We start from the raw sequence: 26,704 nt of genomic DNA on the forward strand, positions 1-26,704 counted from the left end.
CACAGACTACATGTTGAGCGACCCCTGCTGGCCCAACTAACACCTATTCCAGCAGCAACCTTAGTTTTTTCCAGGAGGTCTCCCATCCAGGTACTGACCAGGCTCACATCTGCTTAGCTTTAGTGGGCTGCCAGAAGTGAATTGCAGGGTGACATGGAAAAACTATACACAATGGCAGATTCTGGAGGGAGTAGGAAGCTCGGTGGAACTCGTAGTTAAGTATGTTATCTCATATCACAACCAGAAAAACAGAGAACAATAATATAATATTTGAAGATTTAAAATGTTTTCTACTTTTTGTAATTCACTGATCATGACAATAAAACCCTCTTAATTTGATAAATAAAACACACTTGAAACCATTTTTAGTTGAATGAATATTTCTGTTCAGTGCTTGTGTTTTTTGAGTTGAGTTGCGATCTGCTGAGAAATGTTACTTCAGCACATTGTAAAAGCCATATTTATTGATTAGAAATTTAATTTCACAACATTTACATCTTACCTTTTTAAAAATTATCTAAAATCCAGGTGATGTTGAGTACTTTTGTCTCCATTAAGATCACTTAAAAAGCACTATTTAGAGCTTTAAAAATTTACATACACTTGTTAAATAAATGCTTAAAATTGTGAGCCTGTTCGTAATTAATCAAAGATCAGATAAAACAAAAACATTCAGCAAAGCTGTAAAATATGTGTAAACATTTACTCTTGTCAAACTGAAGAACAAAAATTAAGTATTTTAGTTCATGTTAATCATATGTTTGCCACTACAATTCCTTCAGCACTGTGATGTCTTCAGAAATCTCACACCATTTGGAGTCAATGCCCTTTCTCTATCTTTGCACAATGGCAACTTTGTTCTAGCACAATCAGTAATGGTTCTCATACATTCCATGACAGTCATCAGATCCTGTGCCTGCTTTCACAACAATACAAACATGTGGTGCAGATAATTACTGTACATTTACATTAATTGTATTATTGTCCAGGGACCTTTAAAGAGTGCAAACCTGGCAGCTGCACTGTCTGTTTCCACAAATTTAAAAAAATATTTTACCGACTCTTTTCATTCACATAGCTCAGATGTCTAAGGGTGGGAAGGCGAAGCAGACAGCACTAAGCTTAAGCTTGTTTATCCTGCACAGTTGAGTCAGCTCATGCTGTTCAGCAGGTGAAAAACCTGATCAGGCCAAGCAGTAAGAGAGGAAGACACTCACTGGCCTGAAATCTAATTTTCTCATACAGATGGTTTTTAAATTCCAATTCTTACATTCTACAAATACAATGCAGTAGACAGTCAAGAGATCTAAATAGGAGTCAAATTATTAATTCAGATGCAGTGGTCAGATAAGGCCATTTTGGATTAATCTATCTCTCTTAAAAATACATTTAAACCTTTTTTTTTAAGTATTACTTAAGAAGAAAAGAACCAGACCAAGCATTTCCAGGTCTGCTTTCATGCTGATGTGATGGCAAGTGAAGAGTTTGATTAAGGTTTCTGGGTTACCTGCCCTCTTCCATGCCCAGGCACACAGTTGGTGAGTCAGGGCTCTTTCCTGTCATGTGCTCGGTCTCGGGGCCACCCTCCAGCTCCTCCTGAGTCTTCTCAGGAGGGATGTGCACCATGCACAGTATGCGAGACTCCACATTGAAGCATTCTGTCACTTTGGGGTTGGAGTTATGAAGCGCCACAATGGAGATCTGACCCATCTGATTTGTACAGCTGGCAATCTGTCGAGTGAAATAATTTTTACACTTACATTTGAAGAAATCTGACTCTTGCCTGGGGGTCATGACCTAACCACAGTGCATTTTAAATAAGCACCTGCCATTGTACTAGACATCACAGAAGTAACCGAAAGGCATTGGTAACATTATCAGGAATAGCCACAGTGCCAAAAGTGGAAATATTTTCTATGATCCCAATATGATTGGTAAATGTCACACATAAACACCCATTCATGGTAATAACATAGGGTGAGCTTGGCTGTACATTGAGTATAAAACTCGCTGTACAACTACTGCAATTCAGGATTCTGTGGAAAATACACCATGTGTGTGTCTTCTTCCGGTGTCCAAACCTTCACTGAACTGTAGTGTGACTCCTTGCATCCATACACATTTTTTTGAAATTTTATATGTAATTGAACCTACAAGAAAATTCCTGAAACAAGAATGAGCACTCTTTTTGCTGAGACAAAAGGCCTATGTCTCAACATGACATAGGGCGCAGCTGTATAAGTAAAGGTCCTCTTACCAAGTGATTTAATTTAAGTTCCATCTCTACCACTTACTGCTTGTTATTCTAAAGTTACTCAGTCTTCTTGTGTACTTAGCCGAGTTGCAAAATTGTGAATGAGTCTTTGCCAGGTGTTACAATGTTAAAATCAGTTTTTGAAATTTTAATGCAATTGTGGTTATAAATTCTCCTTGAGTGTCAAAAGCTGTTCAACAGGACCTTGAAAATGTGTGACAATGAATCACTTCAGTTAAACCAGGGTAATGCACAAAAATATCATGACAAGAGATGAAAAATAACTTTGTGCTGGTGTTTGTCAATTATTAGTGTTTTTAAAAACTATTATTCTTATGTTATAGCAACATTACAGTTACCTAATTGACCTAAATAAGAGTCAAATTATCAACCTCATACCCCAAATCACGGGTAACCCTTATATCCTAGTGGCTGAATTATTAGAACTTAGCACACATTTAAAATACAGTCCTGTCTCCAAAGAGTTAACTGCATTCTATACTTACACCCCTCAAGTGGATACAGATACTCACCCAGAGACACCCATGGCCCATAGACAATGCGTCTGGTATGTTATCATCTCCACAGAATGGCTCAGGGTTATGAACAGCACATTCCACCTGCACAACGAAACAAGACATTGACTTGCGTTCTTAAAGAGATCTAAGAATCATATTCAAGTAGAACATAAAGTTCCATAAATGCATGTGTTGTATTGCTTGGAACTGGCACCAAAAACTGAACTGACTTGTCTGATAGATATTTATTAGTTCATACAAAAAACATACATTTTGGCAAAAAGATATACGTTATTTCTGTAGAGTTTTTAATTCAGATGAAGAATTATTATGTTGTAAAAATAACATTACTTAGTCTGACATGGCTAATGCACAAAAAGGAAAAGGGAAGTAAGTACACTTGCAATAGCCTAGCGGGGAAAACAATAAAACAGATAACATACATATAACAACAGAATAACATTTATCCCATCCCAAGCAAATTTCCCTTACCCAACCTCCTAAGTAGTATCACCTCAAATGTTGTACCTACATATCTTTAAAATATGATAAAATATGTTTAGAAACAGGGATTAGACCGTGTCAGCAGCATCCAATGTGCGAAACTGACATCGCGAATCCCTGCAGTCAAAGGTTCCATCCAAATAATATCAAGATCTGCTAGGTTGCCATGAAGCCCAGAGACCGGATGAGAAGGCTCCCAATGCAGACTCTACAACTTTTTAGCTGCTGTCAGACCAGCCCATCAGATCCGTTTCTGACACTGTGAGAGACCCAGATTAGAGTCATGAAGCCCCAGACACAACTACACAAGGGACTGGTATCTAGCTTCACTTTGTTCCATCTAAGAGGTATTAGGTCCACTTTGCAAAGTGGTTAAAACCTCTGAATGCCGGACTTGTATTGTCAGAAAATGTTCTTCCAGGAAATGGCTTCATGTGCGACATTCACGTCCCTGTATAGTAACCATATAGTAACCACTGCTAAGAGCTTACAGTATACTGTGTGAACAAGATATGGACAAGATACAGGAGTGTTGAGATTAAACCATAGACAATGGCAAAGAAAGTAAAGTGAATTGAATTTTGAATTTATAAAATGCTAAATATTCTAACTGCTAAGTGAAAGAAGAATCAGAACTAAAATAACTCAGTTGAAAAAGAACTATTATGTAACCCAAAAAGAAGTGGGGAGCAATATTGTTTGTAAGAAGTGTTTTATTTTTAACAGCTGTATGTTTAATGTGTTTCACTTACAATTTGAACAAGACAGCTGAATGCATTTTAATTAATCTGATCAAGCTTGTTGGAAAATGCCTATTTTCTCAGGCAGGTTTTTACCAGATTTCACCAGATCTCAGAAGCTAAGCAAGACTGGGCCTGAAAGACTTCCAAGGAAAACTAGCAACATTACTTGCAGCTGGATGTGATATTGGTAAACAGGAGGTGGCGTTCTCCACTTCAGACCAGAATGTTGACGGCATTAGGTATTGTGCATCGGATGAGAGGTCTTGGCTCTTTGATCATTAGAGCTTCCATGATTAACATAAAAATTGTTGCTAAATTGTCTAAATTCCCTGGGCTTATAAAATCTGGCCTTCCTAAAGTTCTCCTGTAATTTAATTGGTGAAGCATTTTTTCAATTGCCCTCTGGGCCTGTTGTGGTGTGAGGCTGCTGATGCACAATGCTTAAAGTGGTACGTGCGCTACGGTGTCCTTCAGAGGTGGATGAAGTGGATCCCCTTCTGTGAGCAAAGTGCTCCCTAATGTGCTACTGCATATAAACAAGAAATTATTATAATTATTGTTTCATCTTCTTTAGAATATGTAACCGTATTAAAGACAAAGCCTGAACTATATGCTTACATTCTACAACTAACACTTCTTCGGACATTTCTAATGATAAGAAAAGGATACACTCCAAGATCGGTAATTTGTATACACACCAAAATGTTAAGTTTGTATCATGTCTGAAAAAAAAAACCCACCATAAGCCATCAAAATGAGAAAAAAAGTAATTGGAATAAATGGAAATTTGGTTCCCAATGCCAGTTATAAACAGTTTTTAACATTTTTTCCTGAGCAAGACTGAGCAAAGTAGTTGTGTTCCCATGGTGATGAAGCTATTACACTAGGCGACCACTTCCAAAACTGTATGCTAAGTAGTTAACTGTCAACCGCCACTGGCAAGAGCAGCTACTAATGATTATGCCACAGAAACTCCAATTCAAAAGTGATCATTAATACTAAAAATGTTCTATATGGTCATATACAGTATTAAGTAAATTAGTCAGTGGAATCCTTTGTTTTTGGATTATTTTCTCTTCAATTTGGAATATTACCGTTACAGCATTAGGTTACTGACGATGAGAACAAATCTACCTTGAACTCCTGGAGTTTAGACATAATGACAGGCATTTGTCTGAGTAGAAGAGGATGCTTCTGCTTTTTGATCTGATTCCCATCATCCTCTGCAAGGAACCAACCCTGCAGGTTATCATCTTCTGTGAAGAGAAACATTTCTTTTTTCAAATATGTTATCTTGGCAACACAGTCTCCATTTTACAAAAACAAAAACAAAAAATAAAGCTATTAAAATAGCTTTTAAAGACATTCGGCAGATATTTCCAAAAAGCGCCGGTGTTACACCTTAAAGTTACACCTTAAAACTCATAAAGTTACTCCTTTCTGGACAACTGAGTTTAAAACAGCAGATAAAACAAGTTCTCCCATCTGAATCTTGGCCAAACTACCAAAATAAATGGAGAGTATCAGTAATGCTGATTTACCACTTTTACCACTTCTATTTTGGCCACCAGTGGTCTTCAGATTGTCAAACTTTAATGATGCACTCTCTGTGCCACTGCTGCACAGTTACTTGGCAATGTTGAATAATTTGTGAACAGATGTACCATGGAATTCTACAAAAATGAATTATTTTGGTGTAACTTCAATAGAAACATTAATACGGGAACTCCCTTAGAGGCTTATATACAGTAATGACATTAACATGATATTCACATAACTTGTGAAAGAACAGATAATGTTTACTAGTCTTAGGTTTGGCAATTTGATTTGAAGAAATCACAATATTTACATGTATGACACAGACTAACATAATATGAGGCCCATGGCTGCTTTTTAGACATTTCAAACAAACAGCATGCATAAACTAAAATTCATGGATATGCTGATGCTGCAGAAAAACACAAAGACATTTTCAGAAACAAAATAATCATGCTAATGTAAAGCGATACATATTTTTTCTGACTGCAGCACCAATATATTTATTTCCACCACAGTTACTTTTACATTTTGAATAGCGGACAAGTAAGAAGTGCCAAGAGCATGTTGGCCAAAAGCATTTGACTTTAAGGCTGCATTGTTTTCTTGTAAGAAACACTGCACACCAGACAGGAAACAGAACTGCAGGATTTTAAAATTCTTAAAACCAATTAAATGTTTTTATATGACCTTTCATAGCCAATGCATTACATAACAGATCATGCAAAATAATGCAGTGTTTTTGTCCTGCAGATATAAATATATACCAATCTACAAGGGAGAAAAGGATATGTATGTAGAATTGCCTTAGATAGAATAGACATACCGAGAGCCAATTTTGCCATCTGTAAATTACTGATCCAGGATTGCTTGATAGATGGAGTAAATGTATTAAACACCGCTGTGAAATATGTAGGCCTTCCAGACCTGCCAGGAAAAGGGACAAAAGCATCATTGTTTTTTTTTCCCAAACCTGGAGTTTACCCCAGCACTAGACATTCACAATGTCAGCTTTCTAGGCATCATATGATCAAGGAACAAGTAATAGGTTTATTCCATGCTGAAAAGAGAAGAAAGAAAACACAACATTTCGGCTGTGGAGCCTTCTTCGGGTGTGAGGGAACAGCCAAAAAATTGTATTTTCTTTCTTCTTCTTTCACCATGGAATAAACCTATTACTTGTTCCTTTACTGGATATAGAGTATAAGTGCATTTAAAATTAGATCAGGAGGCACTTTTTTACCCAAAGGGTTATAGGAGTATGGAACAACTATTGTTTCTGGAGTATTCAATTTAAGGGTCTTAAGGTCATATGAAATTGCTCGGTCACTTCTATAGTAGGTCTCGGTTCTAAACGATCATATGCAACTCTCAATATATACTTAGACAAGGAAACAAAGGATATTTTGGTGCTTTTGTAATTCTATTAAATAGATCAACTCCGCAAAAGAATCAAAGGTTAACTGGTTACTAATGAAGCATTTCCTTTTACAGAATTTTATCGAAATGTTTAGTGTTGTGGGGGTATGGAAGAAGTCACTCAGCCATGATGGATAAGACAATACCCTGGCTTCTTTCAAGAAACAGATGGATCAGGTCCACAAATCCATTAACTACTACCTACCAAATGGTTTAGATGGGCTGCATGGCCTCCTCTTATTTGTAATGTTGCTTTCGAGAATGTCTCATTTGTAATGTTCTTACAGCATGGTCTTTATTTCCTATGAACTGCGCTGTGTACTACGAACAATTAAAAAAAAAAACACCTGCAGTAATGACAAAAAATAGCTAATTCTGCACAACAACTGAACTAGATTTTATCCTGAAAAAGTTCTAATATCTGCACAACTGTCTGTTCACAAAATTGGAGACTAACTTGTCATGCTTCCCGGGGAGCTGTAACTGGATCCTACAGCGGTCTGCTGCTCTGATCTCTTCTTCCTTTTTAAAGATCAGTCTTTGGAGTCCCGAGATCCAGTCCTGAGCAACGGCTTGGTTTACATTCTAAAGACGGAAAATTTCACAGCCAAGTTACAACGAAAGCACTACAACAAGTGTTGGGGTTCACAAGGCAACAATCTGTCTAGAGGAAGAAGAGGAAGAGAGGAATGGAACTGTGCTTGTTCTTCTCAGCCTCATCTCTTTTTTCTGCCCTCTCAGAAACATAAAAAAAATACAAAATGCTCAGAAAGATTACGTAATATGTATATGCCTAGAAAAAATATCTGGTGCCCGGAGCTTAAAATATCTAACAAAAATTGACCTTTTAAACTTAATTCAGTTATACAAAGCACATGTTCCCTGCAGAAACTTTGGCCTCCACACAGTTTGCCTACTGCCATTTTGATTGATCTCTGAAGGGACCAGAAAAGCTACGCTGTAAAAACATTTTCTTATTAAACATACAATACAGGGCAAAACAGTCCGAACAGCTGTAGAACAATATTTGTCAGAGTTTGGGGGCTCTTCCCTGCTGGGTCACAGCTCCAGACAAATCTTTTCAGTGACAGGCCATAGGCGCCAGTAACATTAACACAGTGCCAAACAGTGCTACAGCCAGCTCCTTTAAAACACCCATGGAAACAAGTACCAAGAATCGTGTTCCATTTAGATGCCGGAAATGTACACGACGGATATAAAGATTATGAATTTGAATGCCATTACCTTTGAGTTATCAACCATGAGAAAAACTCTGGAAATACAGACCACTGAACAAGGGCAGCAAGGCTCTTGTAATAGATTAAACCTCAGTCTCATCACTGTGGTGCTGTGTCTGATTTTTAAGGGAATTCTTACATGCATACATAAAATAGATAGATAATACTTTATTAAACCCGTAGGGAAATTGATGTAGGTGATAAACAATTGATCTAGAGGTGTTTTTAACTCTTCAACCTGTTCCCAGTCGTACAGTGAAAGCATTGTCAGAATAGCTTCAAAATAACCGATATCCAGAAATGACAAAACACTTAATAAGTTTACTTGATGTAATACTTAAATCAGAGTAAAACATTATATTTATTACCTCTTCTGTAAAAAGACACTGAAAGGATTCTGTTGGAAACTTACATTTTACAGAAGGCCCGTAGCTCTGTTTACTTACCTGATAGTGTCCTTTCAGACTTCCAATCATGTGTGTGATTTGGTTAACAAGATTTAGATCGTGGATTAAATTCTGCAAATCCTGGTACAACTGTCCTGGTCCCATGTAGAGTTTACCTGTGACAAATAGGGAGAAGAAAAAAAAATGATAAAACTAAGCAGAACATTGAAGACCTGTCATGTAGCAGAAGTTATGTATAGATACCTCATGGCAATATTGGTAGATTCTAGTGATTTACTGATGGACACTGGGAGCCCTAGTGAGTAAATCTGGTTGCATTTTTAGCAGCAACATTTCCAGAGTGCTCTCTCGTACTCTTGCCATGAGCCATGACTGTGCAACTGCAGTGTTGTTAAGGACTGCAGTCTTTTGTGCATGGATACAGCACCTTTATACACATACTATCTTTTTTATGTTTTGTGTTGCGTATAATGCTTCAGACATTTTAGACACAATCATTAGTTACAATATAGGGAATGCAGTATACATTACACGCACAACAATTTAATCACTACTAAATGCTTTCTACAATTCTAACACTGTCGCCTGTTTATACAGTTTTGTTTGAATGAGAAGAGATGAGTCGTTTAGTCATTTTTAAGTCACGCTGATCTGAAACGTCAATAACTGGAGGGACACCTCAAAGTAAACTATACATAAGAAGTAAATATGAAACGCTATAGCAACTATCCCATTATATTTACTGTAATAATTAATTCTAATTGATTTTCTGACAAGTGTTTCTTCCCATTAATGTCATTTGCCCTTCTCTATATATCAATAAAGCTAGGAAACTGTTTTCTATACCTCAAAAACATACATGCAGGATTAGGATTAAGTTCAAATTCAAAATGGTAGTTAGTTCAAGACAAAATGGTTAAAACATCCCTTACTGTGCCACAGAAATATGTTTCTGCATTCTACATAAAGATGAAAACACTCTCATGTTAAACAATAACCAAAGAAAAATGTCAAAGACTCCACAGCAATGTAGAGTACAGTATGTGTTGTTACACTTGTTGAACACTCACAAGGTAACAAACTAGAGACATGAGCTCTAGCATTCTACATGGCAATCTAACAACCTTTCAATATATCATACTCAGGTTAGCACTGCATAACTAAGTATGAGGGTTGGAGTTTTGTGTGGGTGGCATGGTGGTACAATGGTTAGATGGTGGTACAATTGCTGCCTTGCAGTGCTGTGGCATTGGGTTCACTTTCAGACCCGGGGTGCAATCTGTGTGTTTTATGTTCTTCCTGTTTTCACGCTGGTGTTCTCCAGGTGCTTTGGTTTCCTCCCACACTCCAAAAACATACTTGTATGTTAACTGGTTCCTGGGAAAATTAGCCCTGTGGGTGAGCTTGTGCGTGTCTGTGTGTTCCCTGTGATGGACTGGTGTCCCATCCAGGGTGTACCCTTCCTTGTACCCGTTACTAGTCAGGAAAGGCTCCAGCTCCCCTGCTACTCTGAACTGGAAGAAGCAGTTAGAAAATTGATGGATGAAATTGTTACATTTCTAAAGTGGTTCAGTACATGCTGACATATTTTGCTAAACAGATTGGTAAAAATGATACTGGGAGGTCAATGATATATTATTATGAAACTATGGATTCTTTAATAATACAAAATAAGATGTGAAATAAGCCTAATATGACACAAATTTACCATGCTTCTTCAGCATATTTTGTTTTTCGCTGTCATTGAGAAAACGGAGACATAATCACACTTTGACATCTAAAATTGAAAGCAACAGATGTTATTAGCAAAAGTTATGAGTAGATTCAAATGATTGTCAGACCCACAGAAGGTGCTTGTCACGAGATGCCAATTATGAAAGAAACCGTCATGTTTGCCATTTTTGGCTTGTTTTTCGTTTCCCACTGCATGAGGCCCCGCTAATGGAAAGGCTGCACAGTTCTAAACGGGTGGGAACTTTTTCACCCTTGGCACTTGTCTCTCCCAAAACCACAACACCACTGCGAGAGCAATGACATTAATTGGCACGAGAGCCAACACTGTGGGTTCACCAGACTGATCAGCATCTGTTTAATCTATTTCCCCTTTTTATGTCATTAAACAAAATGTACTTTCTGAATGTTTTCAGGGCTATGGTACAAAAAGAAATTCGTTTTTTGCATCAGATGTATGGTGAAGCAACTAATCATTCACTTCCAATGATACAAATTGATGAGAAAGACGTAGTTGGTTCTTGTGATACACAAAGATTCGTCTACACATTTGCACAAATAAATGTACCATGCCTCTTTTACCAAGGGAAACCTTTTCAAGCCTAAGGAACATTCATTTAAAAACCATTATTTAACCACACTGTGCTTTTCAGCGGCCAAACGTTGCTCAAACGCGAACTCTCACTGTGTCCAGCATGGTAATTGAAATCAGGCTACAAAGTAATCATTGTAAAGCTCTCTGCCTTGCTCGTTACAAAAGACTGCTTAAGTTTCCGTGTATATCCCAAACTGGAAAGCAGAGGACAGATTTATTGGCGACGCCTTTCATTATCTGGTAATGAGTTACCTTTTCTTTGACACTGAAAGACCGTAAATTCTTGTGGTTAGTACAGAGAACTAGAGGCTAGTGATGGGTCCTGCACAATATACATTAAAGAACAGCTGAGCATTCTGCAACTCTGAAAATAACCTCATCTTTTTCGTCATAACTCTCTGGCCATTAGACTATTGTCGTTGATTTACAGTTAAATTGGAGTGGATACATTATTTTGCTATCAGCATTAATTACATTTAGCAAACATACTTCCTAATGGATTATGCAAAGAACTAGTTTGTTGTGTTATTTAATTAATGTTTCATTACATTATCCTGACTTATTATACCTTAGACTGTTTTCACATGCCATCACAATGGATTTATCACAGAAATAAAAATGAGCAGATGGATATGTGAAGTATCAGTGAGTGCAGATCCCCCATTACTGCTCATGGATAACAAATTATTTAAACTGCATCGAAAAGAACAGATCAATACAACTTATTTGCACAACAGGATGAACAGTGTCATTAAGTTCACAAACAGGGAACAAATTCAGCTAGTTCTTTTCTTTATTCAGCCAAAGCTCCTTCAAGAAGGTTAAAAAAAACACAGTACTTTGCTGCGTCCATCTACTGTACATCACACATTTCTACTAATCTTCATATACTGTAAGGGAAATGTTACAAAGAAATCTTACAAAGCTTATATATAAAATATAATTATATATTTTCCAATGCACCTTTTACATTGTATTATACTGTATATAATATACACCATCATATTTTCAAATAATTAGATTAACATTTGTTTTTGTTATACATTGTCTGATGAAAGATTGCATGTCTTTGAGCCATCCTATATAACATAACATAACATCACTTTATTAGCTCTATACAATTTCTTGTATTAGTAATTCGTCTTTTCGCATACCCCAGCTTGCTCTCCGTGAGACACAGACAGGGAGAGAAGCCTGGGGTCAGAGCACAGGGTCAGCCATTGTACAGCACCCCTGGACCAGTTGGGGTTAAGGGCCTTGCTCAGGGGCCCAACAGAGTAGGATTCCTCTGCCGGCTGCAGGATTTGAACCAGCAACCTTCCAGTCACAGGCGCAGATCCTTAGCCACAGAGCCTTTACTATAGCTTTTCAACAGAAATTCACATGGATATAGTTCAGTAGGTTGCATACTGTGAAATACTTGTTAACACTCCTCCTCAAAAATAATTAAACGAGATAATATGGGAAATAATATTTCAGACACAAGAAAATGATAAAAACACACATGACATCTCATTGGTGAGGAGACCCGCTTAATTTCTTTTATTTTTATGAGATCTACAGTATATTGGATTCCAATACCTGTTTTAGGAAAAGTTACTGTATGTGTAACACCCACAAAGTCACTATGACCTAGCAGACTGCCCCTCCTAGACCCATACTGGAGTACAGTGCTGCATTTTCTGGAAGACAACCCCTTCTGGCCTAACAAGACTGATGCAAGCAGAAATTCTATCCAATGAGCCGTGGGGTATGGCTTTGCTTAGATTTTAACGTCTAATGAAATAGGGCCTGGAGATCGTGAATCTCCTGTCCAATCCATGCTTTTTTAAAGAGCACAATGTGCCACAAAATTCGAACTTTACTTTTCCAGATGGATGAAAAGCATCTGTGAAATGCAAAAAAAGCATTTAAATAACATACAGTATATGAATGAAACAGCAAATAGTTATGTCATTGCTATGAGCCTTCCCATGTTCATTACCTATTCATAGTGGAATAAGTCAAAACAGATACATAACAACCCTGACTGGATAGCAAAGTGTAATAGACACATAGGAATTGATGTTTTAAAAGGCTAAAATTTCTTTTAGCTTTAGATATTTAATTTCGATTCTGCACAATGAAAAGGAGTGTATGGACAATTGTCTTTAAAATACAATACTTGTACACCAAATCAATCAGGCTCATTATTAGAGTACTCATGTACATGTTCTTTTGAAATTTTCAACAAAATTTAAATATATTTCTAAACGTATTTCACTATTTTATATCATGTATGTTTCAGCTTCTTCTAAACCAAGGTAAGAAACTTTTGTAAAGTATTTGAAATTACGTCGACCATTTTCTAGTGAATTTAACTGAAATTAAAACTTGAACACAGAAAATCCCTAAGACGTCTCACAAATTCATTTACCTACCGCAGTTGAGACTACAATTTAATACTTTAACTATGTAAATGGATTCCATCTTTAAACTTTTCAAACATTTGTCTGGTAGTTTCAGTCCTGACTCAATTTCGAGGTAATAAATTATGGAGCAGAAGATGTAGTGACCACAGATAAAGTTTTGATAATCAAAGAAGACAGCTAATAGCAATGTATTTTCATTTTAAAAAATAATACAGTAGTCTGTGCAGAAAAACAACTAAGTTGGTATTGAACATACAGAAAAAAATACCCTATACATAATTAGGGAACTTATCTGTCTTTTTACACTTACTTTTTAATTTCCCACCTAATCCATACACTCTAACAAAGACAACTGTAACTACATTAGACATTTTTTGTCTTGCTATATAAGAAATACATATTGAATATAAGTATATATAATGTTATTATATTGAATATTCATATGTAAGAAATGTGCATATCTTCTGCATGTAATGTATTATATCTAAAATAAAAACACATTTCTAGAACCTGGACTGCAGTACCACTTCAGTACGAGTAAGCAGCAGATTTCCAGTCACCCTTTTGTTTGACTAGTGTAGTTTTTCACAGCTGCACAAAAGCTATTCTGCGTATTTATTTGCAGACACATTCTCTTTCACAGTTACCAAGGTAACCACAGCTGTCCTCCCTATCCAGCACTTTGGAGGCCTTTTTTATTTTGTCCTAAGAAATTAGGAAAGAAGGATTTGTTTGTTTGCACACTTTGAAGAATTCTTTTCACAGAGAACTCCTAAAACCAAAATTCATTTAAATAATGAATTTTCTTCCATATACTGTAAATTATTAAAAATGAAAAGTGCTATTGTGTCAGAACATCTCATTTATGGTATTTTTGCTGGGTTTCTACATCAACATAAAACCTCACAAGCTTAAGCATCTGCATTCTTTGATATAACTTTTAAAAGTATTAAAGAACATTTTTTTCTTTATTACTGGTACAATTTAAGATGCAAATAAGCTTTTCTCTGCAATTACAAAGAAACCAAACCATGATGTGAGAATGTTTATTTTTTAAATCTACTTCCTATGTAGCCTCTAGTCCTTTTGATATAAATCATATGGTCTACAAGACAGGAATTTTAATTATTTGTACTTTATCTTGTTAAATACACGAATCTGTTCTCTCCTGAAAATGTCCTGAAGACCAAAATGAACTTTGCTAGTTGTCAAATATTTATGGTAAAAAACAAACTCTACAGAAAGAAACACATCTTGTAAATCACTGTGTCCTAATTCTTTCTAACTTAAGTATAAGAGTATGTCCTTATTGATTCATTATTTCTGTGTTGCACATTAAACTTGGTGTTCACTTCTCTGATTGTAAATGTTTGCTGAGCCTGTGGTTAAATATGACTTTAACGGAAACAGTGATTTAAAGCATAATTAGTTATTTGTTTCAAACCCCATCTAATAGAAGTAAATTATTCATAAAAAATAGCACATACAGTACCACAAAAATGAACAACACTGACCATTAACTCTTAAAATTGTGCACTATTAACATAACTAGTAAAGTTTTGTAATGTTTTCTTAAATAAGAAAACAAATGGTATAAAGGTAAATTTTAAATGGTTTATGACACAGTGTTAATTGTTTACAACAGACCTACTGTACATGACCAATGATCAATGGTTTTATTTGATAATAGATACAGATACAGATATCACCAGATGGCTTTGAAAATATGAATAAACCTATTAAAATTTTAATTCCAAACTATATTTTTAGTTCTGTAACAGCATCTACTTTATCTGAAAGTGTGACAGTAAAAACTATTTTTTAGCTTTTCCAATGTGTGAAATACCAGTCTTTCCTTTAAGTATGGATCCTGAAACCTCATTTTGTAATCCACATTTCTTTACTTCACTATTAAGGCATTAACGTCTCTGCCCATTAATTAAAATACATTTACATAACTTCCTCCTTAACTACCATGCAGTTGTACTTCATACGAGAGACAGAAGATCTTAAGACAATGATTGTTTTAATGTTTATAGGTTTTCTTCAGCACAGCTCTTCCAAGTCCCCAGTGAAACTGGAATTCACGATCCCTCATTGCAAAAAGCTTTTTAGCCCATACACACCTTCACACTGATTGGTGGGTGTCCTGACCGTTTGTTCACCCAGAATATGTCTTACTATGTGGTGCAATCAAACTGAAGACAACCGAAGACCCAAGGAATCAATCCTACACCAGTGCCAAACCTCACATTTCAACATCCTTATATATAACTTCACTTACCACTCAATACATTGTCTGTGTTATACTCAATACAATAAGACAGATGCTCTTGAACAGCAGTGCTTAGTATTTATTGCAGCCTATAACCTATTGATTGCCTCACTTACTGGATTCCAATATTGATTACTTTTCTAATGTAGTTTACACAAATGTAATCACAGTCTTCCCAGAGATGGGTTACAAATTGTAATGCTACAAAATACTCCTCTAACCTGTGATTCATGACTTGGGTTATGTTTCTACACCTGTGAAATATCCTAAAATCCAGTTCCTCCTTACGACAGCACTAGAAGTGGAGCTGCAGGAAATGAGAGGGGATGATCAAAATGGATTTAGCAAAGGAAGGTCTTGCATAACAAAGGTCTTAAGAGTTCTTTGAACAGGCAACAACAGTAAGGCCTACACACAGATCAAATGTTTAGATGGCTTTTAATAATTATAGGTAGAAGGCATTTGGTATTATGTGTGTGTTTGGATTGAGAATTGGTTTAAATTAAAGAGAGTGCAAATAAGGAGTGTATGCTCAGGTGATGAAGTGGAGTACAAAACTCTGTACGGGGACCACTGATCTTCCTAAAGAGTTGAGATTCTGCTATAGTTTGTAAATCAGTGAGGTTTGCAGATGATACCAAAATAGGATGAAACTTAGACCAAACAGATCATTTAGATCAAACTCAAGACTGGGCAAACACCTGTCAGTAGACAAATGCATCACGCTTTATGTAGACAATGAAAACGTCAACTAGAGATACAAAATGGGAAGCCCAGGTGGAAGAGGCTACATTGGGCACAACATTTCCATCTTCTGTGAGGAAAACAAAACAAAGATTATAAACAACATATTTCCGTGTAAACTTCAATTTTGTTTTAGAAATATTCATATCCAATGTCAATCCAATGTCAAATATTCCCCACCTCAAAAGTTAAGATGAAAGTTATGATACTTAATAGGTCCACTGGTCAGCTTCATGTACTACTGTACCTGTGTATTGACACATGGCGCAGTTGTGAGGGACAAAACAGAGACAGGGCCATGCACAACATCTAGAACATGTCATGGTATTAGCAGAACTACTGTTTCAAGGCAGAGGCGTAAGCCAGATGTGCTCCTCTCAGAGCCCAAGATCCTGCAGTGACCACAGATGCTGGAGTCTGAGGAGCTTGAATCAGTAGGACTCCCAGGTCAGCGGTTCAGAGTGTTGGGTGGGAGGCTTTGAAAGAGATCAGCTTTCAAAAAAAAAAACTGATGAGAAAAAATGTTTCATTGTTCAAATTCCAAATCTGCGGCTTAAAATCTATTTTTATTGCAGTAGGTAAAGCACGCACATTATGCCACACTTTCCTATGATTTCAAGTGCACATCCTCATAAAATCTAAATACGGCCTCCTCATAAGGTAACATTTATATTACCCTCTGTATATTTATTAATATTAAAATACCAGCTCTTCAGCCCCAGATTAAATAGTAACTCCTTTCAGTGCCATGTAACCCATCTGTGGGCATGTAGTCAGGGCTTTTGTTTAAAGACTCATTTAAAAGACAACGCCTCCAGGTAAATGCTTAAAAGTTTTTCCGGGACTATGGTTTGGAGATCCAGGTTCATATAGAGGAACTACCTACTGCTAAGAACATGGAAAACCACCATCACTTACAGCACTAACCTTGCTTACCTTCTGGTGCTGCAAGGTGGTAAAACTGTTAAGTGTCATTTCCATCCTGATAGTTCAGGTTGATTATTTCTTTAAGGTGAAAAGCATATCTCCCAGTAAAGACCTTCCCCTTTTCTACACCGGTGCCTACATAGTCTGCTGACCAACATCACAGACCACTGTACTGTCATGACTGCATGTCCTATGGCTCCAGCTATCTGCTCAACACATGAATGCCAAACCTCTAACTCAGCATAATATCAAATGCATTGAAGAAGACAGGCTCTAGTAAGACAGCCAACCAAGAGTTATACAGTGTATTATCTCAATATTACATGTAGCTAATAAATAAGGAATATGTACCCAGCAGTAATTAAGTTACACTGGCCAATGGCACACCACTTACATTGAAAAAACAGAAAAAATGAAGGGATGCTTTTAGCTTATGCATTAATGAAAAGGCAAGAATTTAATTTTACTAAATGCAATTCAAAATGACAGCACAATGTCTCAATTCTACTAGCAGCAAGAAGATAAAAAAGTAAAAAAAACTCACAGTATGTAAGAAAAATCTGTAGCATGCAGAATAACACAAATTAAGGGGATTGTAGGCTTTGAACATAACCCACAACAAGCCGCAGTAAGATTTGGTGACACCTGATACGAGTTCATGTATGTCTGGTTTAACATTTCTTATGTGAGAGGTTTGTTGAGCAGCAATCCAGTCATTTAACCATAGCCACAGACAGGAGAGAAAAATTACTCATGGTCTGTGTTATAAACTACAAGTGGATTTGGTTTTCGATTCTCATTTAGGAGACAAGTGCTCATTTCCGCAAAACATAAAGTCCAATTATGATACTGTGACGTGTTCATGTTCATTACACCAATAACTTCATTAAGTGAATGCCATGCATGACGTTTGCTGAGACAGAGTTTTCATTTTTTTCACAGTTGTTAAAAAGACACTATAATTCAAAAAATATGTGCTTTGTGCTTCATGGAAGCGTGGGACAGACAGCAACAGATCACAGGCAACATCTGTCAAGCTAAAGAAAAACTGTTCCTGATTACCAGAGAACATTTAGAGTGGAACATGGAAGACCATGGCAGAAGTTTCCAAGATAGTGTTAGATCTAACACTGAAATGTAATAAAAAGAAAATTAAATTAAGGATAATTCATGCTAAATATGCTTTTATCAAAAGCAGCTTAACCTAGGGAGATTTGAAATATGCACTGATAAGTCCATTAGGAAACCAGACCAAAGACAGTCAGGACTGCATTGGAAACCGACTCTTTTCCTTAACTACTGGACTGTAATTCAAGGCATTAAGTATGAAATTGTTAATATAATCCGATGTAATTATTATTAATAAAGATGTAAAGGTTTCTACCAAGCACTACACACTTCCCTGAAGGTGCTGATTAAGGACATATTCTCAGTATGGTTTTTATTTGTTTAATACTGAATGTATGATTATTGTAGAACAGTGTTTGGTGTTCCCAGCTTTGTAAGCTGGAAGGTTGTGGGTTCCCAGGTGAGACACTACCATTGTACTGTTATGCAAGGAAATGTTATATTAGGCGTAATATGTAAACTTAACCCAACTATATGAAAGGGTACAAATATAAGTCATTTTGAATACAGATGTCAGACAAATAAATCAATAATAATGAAAATTTGCAGCTAGACATTCAAATGTACATTAAAATTGTAATTTAACTCTACATTAACCTAAAGAATCATGTCTCTGAGTTTAAATCTCTTGGGATTTGCTATGGAGTGAAAGTAATTGCTGTAATTATTTGATTATCATCAATGTTTCAAAGGTGCTAGTACAACAGTTAATCTGCAAATGGGTTTACCACTGGCAAAGCTATTGATTTTACTGGCTCTGCATTTCAAGGCTCAGCAGTCTTTTTGCCTCATCACAATAACTCAGAGCTCCAAAAGGAAATGACTTCTAACAAATGAAAACCAGACTGAAACAGAGTCTGAGGACAAATTATAGTACTGAAGCAGAATATGCTGTGAAATCCCAAATAATCTGTGAATTACAAACTCATTTATATTTTAAATGTATGTTTTCTTATGGAATAGCAAAAAAAAATGTTCGCTACATTTTTGAGGCTATAATTAAATGCGCAGTAAGTTTCAGTGATATGTCCATACACATTTTCAAGAGCAAACTTGGATATGGTAGGATTAGTATAGAATGTGTTCTTCAATTTGGAATTGCCAGTTAGTATTCTATTTTTCCATCCAAATTCTGAATGTGCCTAGTTTCTGCTCCAGTCGTTGGAGAGCACAGGGAAAAGGGGAAGACTTTCAATCCAACTTGCCTACCTCTCAGAGCCATACATCACTGGACACACTGCGAGCTCCTTACAGAAATGATAACATTAATTGGAGAGGCAATGTATTTTTTAATGACAGCTGCAAGCTTGCAGCAGTCTGTCAAGGCCCACTGTTGCACGGCAACCTGAGGACACCGCATTCTAGCAAAGATCAGTTTGGAGATCACTAATGCAGTGTTGGTTTGGTGAAAGATATACAGTAGGCCAGGCTTGAAATGGCACTGTATGGACTAAATGCTGGTTGATATAAAAGACAGGTCAGGGAATTGCTCAGTTATAAAACCAAAAAGCAAAATTTGACGCAAAAAACAACAGAATTAAACCCTAAGTTTTATTTTCTCCACAAAAAGTAGTACAAATGATGCTGGCTGCCAAAAGACTGGAACATACTGTAATCTCCATGCCGGTTAATTGTCCTTAAATCAAACTTCAGCTGTACGTACTTGGTTTTGCATTGAGAACCACTTTCTCTCCAGAGTGCTGTGGGGGGAATCGGACGTTCTCCCCCATATCTTCACTGGAGCCAAATTCCACTACGTCCACGTGGCTCAGAGGCATGCTCCACTTTAGCAGGAACTTCTGACTGGAGGGGACAGCCCCACTGCCTTCAGGGTGTGATCTACAAGAGCACAGGACAGTCTCAGAGCCATTTCCATACAACATATTCTGCTGAAGGAAATTTACCGCTTGTCAACTCAGAGAAAAATAATATAAAAAAATAAAATGCCTAAGGTGACGCTTAATAAAGCCACCTGAACATTTCAGACGTACTATACTACATCTTTGCTTATTAAAGAAGGCAGAGCTCTATTCTAGTGATACATTCTTTATCAATATGGCCCTTAGTCACAAAAAAAGGCATTAAAACACCACATGTGTGCACGAGTTCACACCTTCCAGACAAATGTTTCGGCTTACATTCCCTAGTGTCTAAAGAGAAAGAAAACATCTTGTTTGTAAAGGCTAGAAAATGGACCAGATACTTGTCAGGCCTAATATGTACTATATTAGGGGCGGTTCGGTGGCTCTGTAGCTAAGGATCTACACCTGTGGCTGGAAGGTTGCCGGTTCGTATCCCGTGGCCGGCAGAAGAATCCTACTTCGCTGGGCCTCCGAGCAAGGCCCTTAACACCAACTGCTCCAGGGGGACTGTATAAAGGGCTGACACTGCGCTCTGACCCCAAGCTACTTTCCCTGTCTGTGTGTCTCGTGGAGAGCAAGTTGGGGTATGTGAAAAGATGAATTCTTAATGCAAGAAGTTGTATATAGCCAATAAAGTGATCTTATCTTATATGTGTCCGAAACACGTTTCTTGAATGCTTTTGAGATGGGGTGCTAAGTTACTGATTGATTCACTTTGTCTGGTTTACTTTTAGCCTTTAAAGCCAAAACTGTAGACATACTCATAAACGTAAAGGGACCTAAAAATGTGGTGCATTGGACCCTAGCTCTCTGTTGTGAAAATGGGGCGTTACCTCACGTTGGCAGTGGCGCACATTAACACGTCGTTCAAGAGGAACAGGCGGCGCTCCTTGGTTTTGATCACTTCTCCCTTCTCATTGTAAACAGTTTCCACCATGTCATCCGAGCGAATCAGATACCTGCTTCCACTGCTCAGGAGCTGCATTCACAAACCATAACGAAGAGGATCATGGACATTAATAGAAACCTTTAAGCCAGAGGTTAAATTATGAAGCAAAAACTGATACGCTGCGAACAGTGAAAAAAACATTTTGCTCATTTTCAACACCCAACCTCATAGCTGAAGCAGCCCACTGAAAAAGATGAAGAGCAGAAATCAGTGAGTGCAGTCTTCTTTTCCAAACATGCTAAAGCTGCCTAAAGTAAGGAATCAGGCCATACAATTATTTTTAAAAGGACATTTTACTGGTGAACATGCCTTGAGTGTGTTACTTGAGAACTGTGTACCACAGAACAAGAGGTACAAGATACAATACTGCACAGTAAGGTTTTGTACTTTGCTGTATGGATGTGGCTTACAAGCATTTGTTTTTAAAGTGTTCAATTATGTAGAGAATAAAGGGGTAGAACAATAATTCCAAAGAGTAAACATGTCAGTTTGATCAACACAACAGTGGTCCATAAACAGGATAAGAGAAGAAAAGCAGAATCATATTAGGTCTTGTGCAAAGCATTTAATTAAAACTGCATAACACAATGCTTAAAAAAATCACTCTTTTGCACCACAATTACATGTACCACAAAGCCTGCATTCACAAAAAAGCCACGATCTTAAAAACAAATAAGGCCTGCGTACCTTATTGAGATAGCGCTCGCTCATGGCTTTGGCTATTTGTTTAATTTCACAGCGCTGGTCTGCCTCTCTCTTCCGCTCATTCAGTTTCTCTGCCAGTGTTTCTAGTTCAGTCAGAGCCATCTGCAGAGGCAGCCTGTCAGGGTGGCCTTTAGGAGTGTTCTTTAGCATGTCCTACAGCCATGAACATAACAAGGACAGTTTTTATTTTTTTGTTATAGGAGACATTTTGCAAGTGAAAAGTCTACATAAGAAGCTTTTTGTGCTAAAATATAAAAAAAACCCATTAATGTACCCTTATCAAGTCAAAATATAAAATATCTAAAAGCTTTTCTGCTAGTAAAGTAAATTAAAGCTTTGCATGTGTGTGCAGGGCTCCATCTGTTGGTCAAAGCACATCAATTATATTCCTTAGACGTCTCATTGTAACACACAAGATGAAAAAATAAGTAAAGAACTGAATTAGTTAATTGCTCTATTAACAGAAAAGCCTTTTTAAAAAATGCCATAAATTAGAGATATATTTAAAGTTGCAGTTTTCACATTTTGTTGCTTTAAAACGTGCAATCATGACACTAAATTGAAGAAGAAATTCATATTTGTTGTATACATAACCTACTCCACACATTAAAAAAAACAAAACAAAAAAGTGATATGAAAGAAAAAAAACAAGTCACAATTATTCAAATAAGTATGTAAACCCTTTGCCGTGGAAAACAATCTGAAAAAAAATCACACCAACCTGGCGTGCAAAGATTGTAGACGTGTTCATAGCGACTAACCCAAACATACTATACAAGGGTACTTGTAGCTCATATCTGTTGCCTTTGGAGCTTTGTCAGACATTGAGGTCACAGGTCTGAATACGTATGTGTACGCATCATTTTTGTACGTTTGTAATTTCACAAAATAGGCTGCAATAGAAAATATCTGAATTTTCTTGCAAGCTCCTGGAACCACTGGGTAATAATTCCACATGATGTTTTGAAGAGGACCACAAGGAAAAGAAATAATAACTTCCACAAAAAGTCTGTTCAGTACTTGGAATTCCTGCAGTGCCACTCTTGTGGGTTGCACGAAAGCTACTGTACATTACAATTATGCAAGTTTCAAAATATAGCATGTTAAGCTGGAAAACTGCATTTTCAGACATTTGTTTTTTAATGACTGAGTACTTTTTGAAAAGTGAATTTTAACTGCAACTGGGCAAAAATTTTAATCCGACATTTCATATTTGTGACTAACCCTCTTTTAAGAAAAGCCAGACTGCAGAGATAATGTACTGCAGTGTCTCGGTCTTTTCCAGGGTTACTAACTGATCAGAATTAGCTATTTACTGCCAGTCACTCCTGACAGCAACTCTGGATTTCTTGTCTGTCATGTACACTACAATTAGAGAGCCCTAAAACTCAAATGACCCCAAAATGCCATTGTAAGAGACAAAAAGCAGATAGCTGAAGAGTCTGTTGATTCTGATTGACCCAGGATGGACTTATTTCTGTCAGACCATGACAATCCCCTAAGTATGAGACAACGGCCTTTTAAATCAGTTGTTTCACGAGAATGATACAGCACACTGAAATTCTGACTAAAAAAGTAAAATGCTATCTGTTGTCTTAAAATCTAAAACAAAAACTAGTTGTAAAAACACAAAATAAGATCACAGTGGGTGTCTATCATTAGAAAACATTTAAGCTAAACTTAAATGCTGATATTCTTTAACTATACAGAAGGACTGCATGAAATGATATATGGTGTGCTCAGATACTAAATGTCTGTGGAAATATTGTTTGACATTTTCAAAGTTTCCTATTACAATGGTTATTCTAGGATACTGAAAATGGACGTTTGTTTGTTATATGAACATTGCACAGCATCATCAGTTTAACAGTCAATAAGGGTCGTGTTTCGAAATTATCCAAACAATTCATTTTCTCGCAATTTCAAATGACTGTTTTTTTTTACCTGCAGCAGCAGAATAAACTGTGGGAAACGCTGAATCGGCTTCATCATCAGCCCATACAAAGTTACGCGATCACTGCTGCTCTCCTGGCAGTGCTAAGGAACATGACAAGGGTTTGAATAACAGCCAAGGAAAAGGTGTGCCTTTATCAAACCAGGTGGTCAAACATCATGAAACACTGTGAAAGTGTATAATTATACTTACAGCAGGCAATTTTCAAAAGCTCGACATACAAAAGTCTCAGCTGTACACTATACACACCAAAGTCCATTGAACATATTCTTAAGCACTGCAGTCTAAAGAATACATATGACTTCTAAAATGATGGCCATTGCCTTAAAACTCCAAGTCATAAATTCATCTAAATAATTAATTTACTCTGCTGTTGAATAGTGTTAATAATTAAATCAGTCTGTTGTAAAGAAAACCAAAGAAGGCCCAAATGCCTTATTCAACTTACTTTGAGAAATTCAAGGAAAGCAGGCTTTGACGCACACATTTTCTTCACAACTCCCATGGCTGTGCTGAAATGATTCACATACTCGCTGTATGCATCCAATACCATAGATTTGGAAAACTTAGGAAAATAGAACAAGTGACGAGTGAGCAATGAGAATGTTATGACAATGTCATGACAACTGGAAACACAGTCGAAAAACATTGATGAGGGAAGTATAAGATAAGATCACTTTATTGGCCGAATTCAATTTCTTGTATTAGGAATTTTTCTTTTTGCATACCCCAGCTTGCTCTCCATGAGACACACAGACAAGGAGAGAAGCCTGGGGTCAGAGCACAGGGTCAGCCATTTACAAGGCACCCCTGGAGCAGCTGGGGTTAAGGGCCTTGCTCAGGGGCCCAATGGAGTAGGATTCCTCTGCCGGCCGTGGGATACGAACCTGCAAGTATCTCCCCACTTGTGAGAAAAATCAACAATTTGTATGAACACTTTCAAACCACACCACACTGAGAGCAAAGACGGCAACGCTACACACTCTGCAGAGGCACAGGAACAGGAACATGCAGAGGTTAATTTCACGTTGAAAGGTAAAAAGAAAGAAGAAAAAAAAGACCTGAAAAAATCCCACACCTGAAACATGACACTTTTGTCTATTTATATTCTGCCGTGGAACTAACCTCTGCGTACATGTCAATTTGTTAGTACCAGTAATGAACATCTCCTCTGTGTGCACTAACCTTCTTTCTTAGCAAGACATCCTTGTCCCAAGCATATAACAAAAAATATCAGCAGTGAGAAAACAGAATACAGATGCATAAACATAAATTAAGTCCCTGGACAGAGATTTCCAGAGTTTCAGTTCTGGAACAAGTAAGCTTTACTGGCATAGAACCTGTTGCTGGACTGTAAAGACTTTCAAAGTTGAGAACGTGATCAACAGCTACACAGCTGTCTTCAAATCTTAGCATTATTAATGGCACAGAGTGAGAAACTCTTAGAGAGTCTTAGTGAGCAGTCATGCCTCTTTAAGCTGATCAAGACTTTGCTTTACTGTTTATTCTTTAATCACTCTGGATTATTTTTGGAACTTACTGAGGCCACAAATACATCTCCAATCATCTCAGACGTGTCCCACTCAGCCACACGGCTGGCTAAAGCAATCTGGAACAAAGAATGACACTGAAGAATCTCTCTTATCCGGTAGAAAATCATCTTCAGCTTTCTGTCGCTTATGAGTTTTGGTTCCATTTCTGACAGAGGGTTTTCATATTGCTGATGGGGAAACAAAAAACAAAGCTTATGTTTTTCACTGAAACACAAATGTACAGTAGGTGATACACCAACAAATGGATCACTCATTCAAAATAAGTGTTTTCCATGCACATTAAATAAGTATGGCACCTGCAATTTTTTAAAGGAAAGCAGGACATTGTGCAGTGTTTAAGTAAATAACATGATGAAATTATATGACAACTTCAGATAATACTTCTCTTCCAATACTTATAAAATATTTATGTAAGAAAACAAGAAAGCAACAGCTCACTATACCTCTAAAATGCGCTTCAAAGCATCCAAGTAGTTCTTCTCACTTTCCAATATAGATTCTAGTATGTACCTTCTAATAACCTGTTGAAAACAATAAAAAAATGACTCCTTTTAGATATATTTCCAAACAACTTCTATTTTAGAATTTTTTCAAGGCCAGTATATTTTTTCTGAGGTGCTACAGGGATGCTACTCCTATTTCAGGTCAGGGACTGGAAAGCTTGTCAGGACTGTTGAAAAACTGTACAGAGCAAAATACAGGCAAACACTAGAGGAGAGCCTGCTTCAGGTTTCTAAAAATGAAAAATGGGGCAAAAAATTGTCTTTCAAAAGAACAGTGATCCAAAGAACAAGACCAGAGCCAATGTTGAGTGGCTTAAGAATCTTTGTGAAGAAAATGAATGTTTGTGAGTTGCACAGTGAAAGTCCTAACTTTCCTGACAATCATACTGAGAATCTGTAAAAAGACTTGAAAACTGTTGTCCAACAACAATCTCCTGGCTACCTGGAAGAGCTTGAGCAAATCAGATAAAAAGAATGGGGAAAAAAATACATCAAACTGGTGTGCAAAGCTGGTGAAGACTTACTGAAGACTTGTGACTATGATTGCTGCCAAAGGCACATCTGCTTAATATTGAGTTCATAGATATGAATACTTATGAAAACAACATATTTCATTTTTTTCTCTATTGGCACTATTGGTTTCTCCAGCATTCACTGTAATTAATGTTATCCTTTGGTTGATGTATTGAGGTTTTAATTAAATTGTTATTTAAAAAAAAATGTGTATGAGTTAAATTGTAATTTTGCA

At 36.9% G+C, this 26,704-nt stretch overlaps 1 protein-coding gene across 2 annotated transcripts in view; it reads right to left on the minus strand.

Moving 5' to 3' along the window:
• The window catches only part of arhgef10 (Rho guanine nucleotide exchange factor (GEF) 10), a 99,838-nt gene that overhangs the window by 31,687 nt on the left and 41,447 nt on the right, over nucleotides 1-26,704 (minus strand). For both annotated transcript variants that reach the window (XM_015357889.2, XM_015357881.2), the window contains 13 exons: nucleotides 25,897-25,974; nucleotides 25,441-25,620; nucleotides 24,349-24,465; nucleotides 23,891-23,983; nucleotides 21,929-22,099; nucleotides 21,126-21,271; nucleotides 20,094-20,269; nucleotides 8,659-8,774; nucleotides 7,432-7,559; nucleotides 6,382-6,482; nucleotides 5,154-5,275; nucleotides 2,788-2,874; nucleotides 1,508-1,731 (listed from right to left, as the gene is read on the minus strand). In XM_015357889.2, coding sequence (XP_015213375.2) covers nucleotides 1,508-1,731; nucleotides 2,788-2,874; nucleotides 5,154-5,275; nucleotides 6,382-6,482; nucleotides 7,432-7,559; nucleotides 8,659-8,774; nucleotides 20,094-20,269; nucleotides 21,126-21,271; nucleotides 21,929-22,099; nucleotides 23,891-23,983; nucleotides 24,349-24,465; nucleotides 25,441-25,620; nucleotides 25,897-25,974 — 1,739 coding nt within the window. The remainder of the gene's footprint in view (nucleotides 1-1,507; nucleotides 1,732-2,787; nucleotides 2,875-5,153; nucleotides 5,276-6,381; nucleotides 6,483-7,431; nucleotides 7,560-8,658; nucleotides 8,775-20,093; nucleotides 20,270-21,125; nucleotides 21,272-21,928; nucleotides 22,100-23,890; nucleotides 23,984-24,348; nucleotides 24,466-25,440; nucleotides 25,621-25,896; nucleotides 25,975-26,704) is intronic.

This window comes from Lepisosteus oculatus, chromosome 2, assembly GCF_040954835.1.
Source record: "Lepisosteus oculatus isolate fLepOcu1 chromosome 2, fLepOcu1.hap2, whole genome shotgun sequence".
Taxonomy (NCBI): Eukaryota; Metazoa; Chordata; class Actinopteri; order Semionotiformes; family Lepisosteidae; genus Lepisosteus; species Lepisosteus oculatus.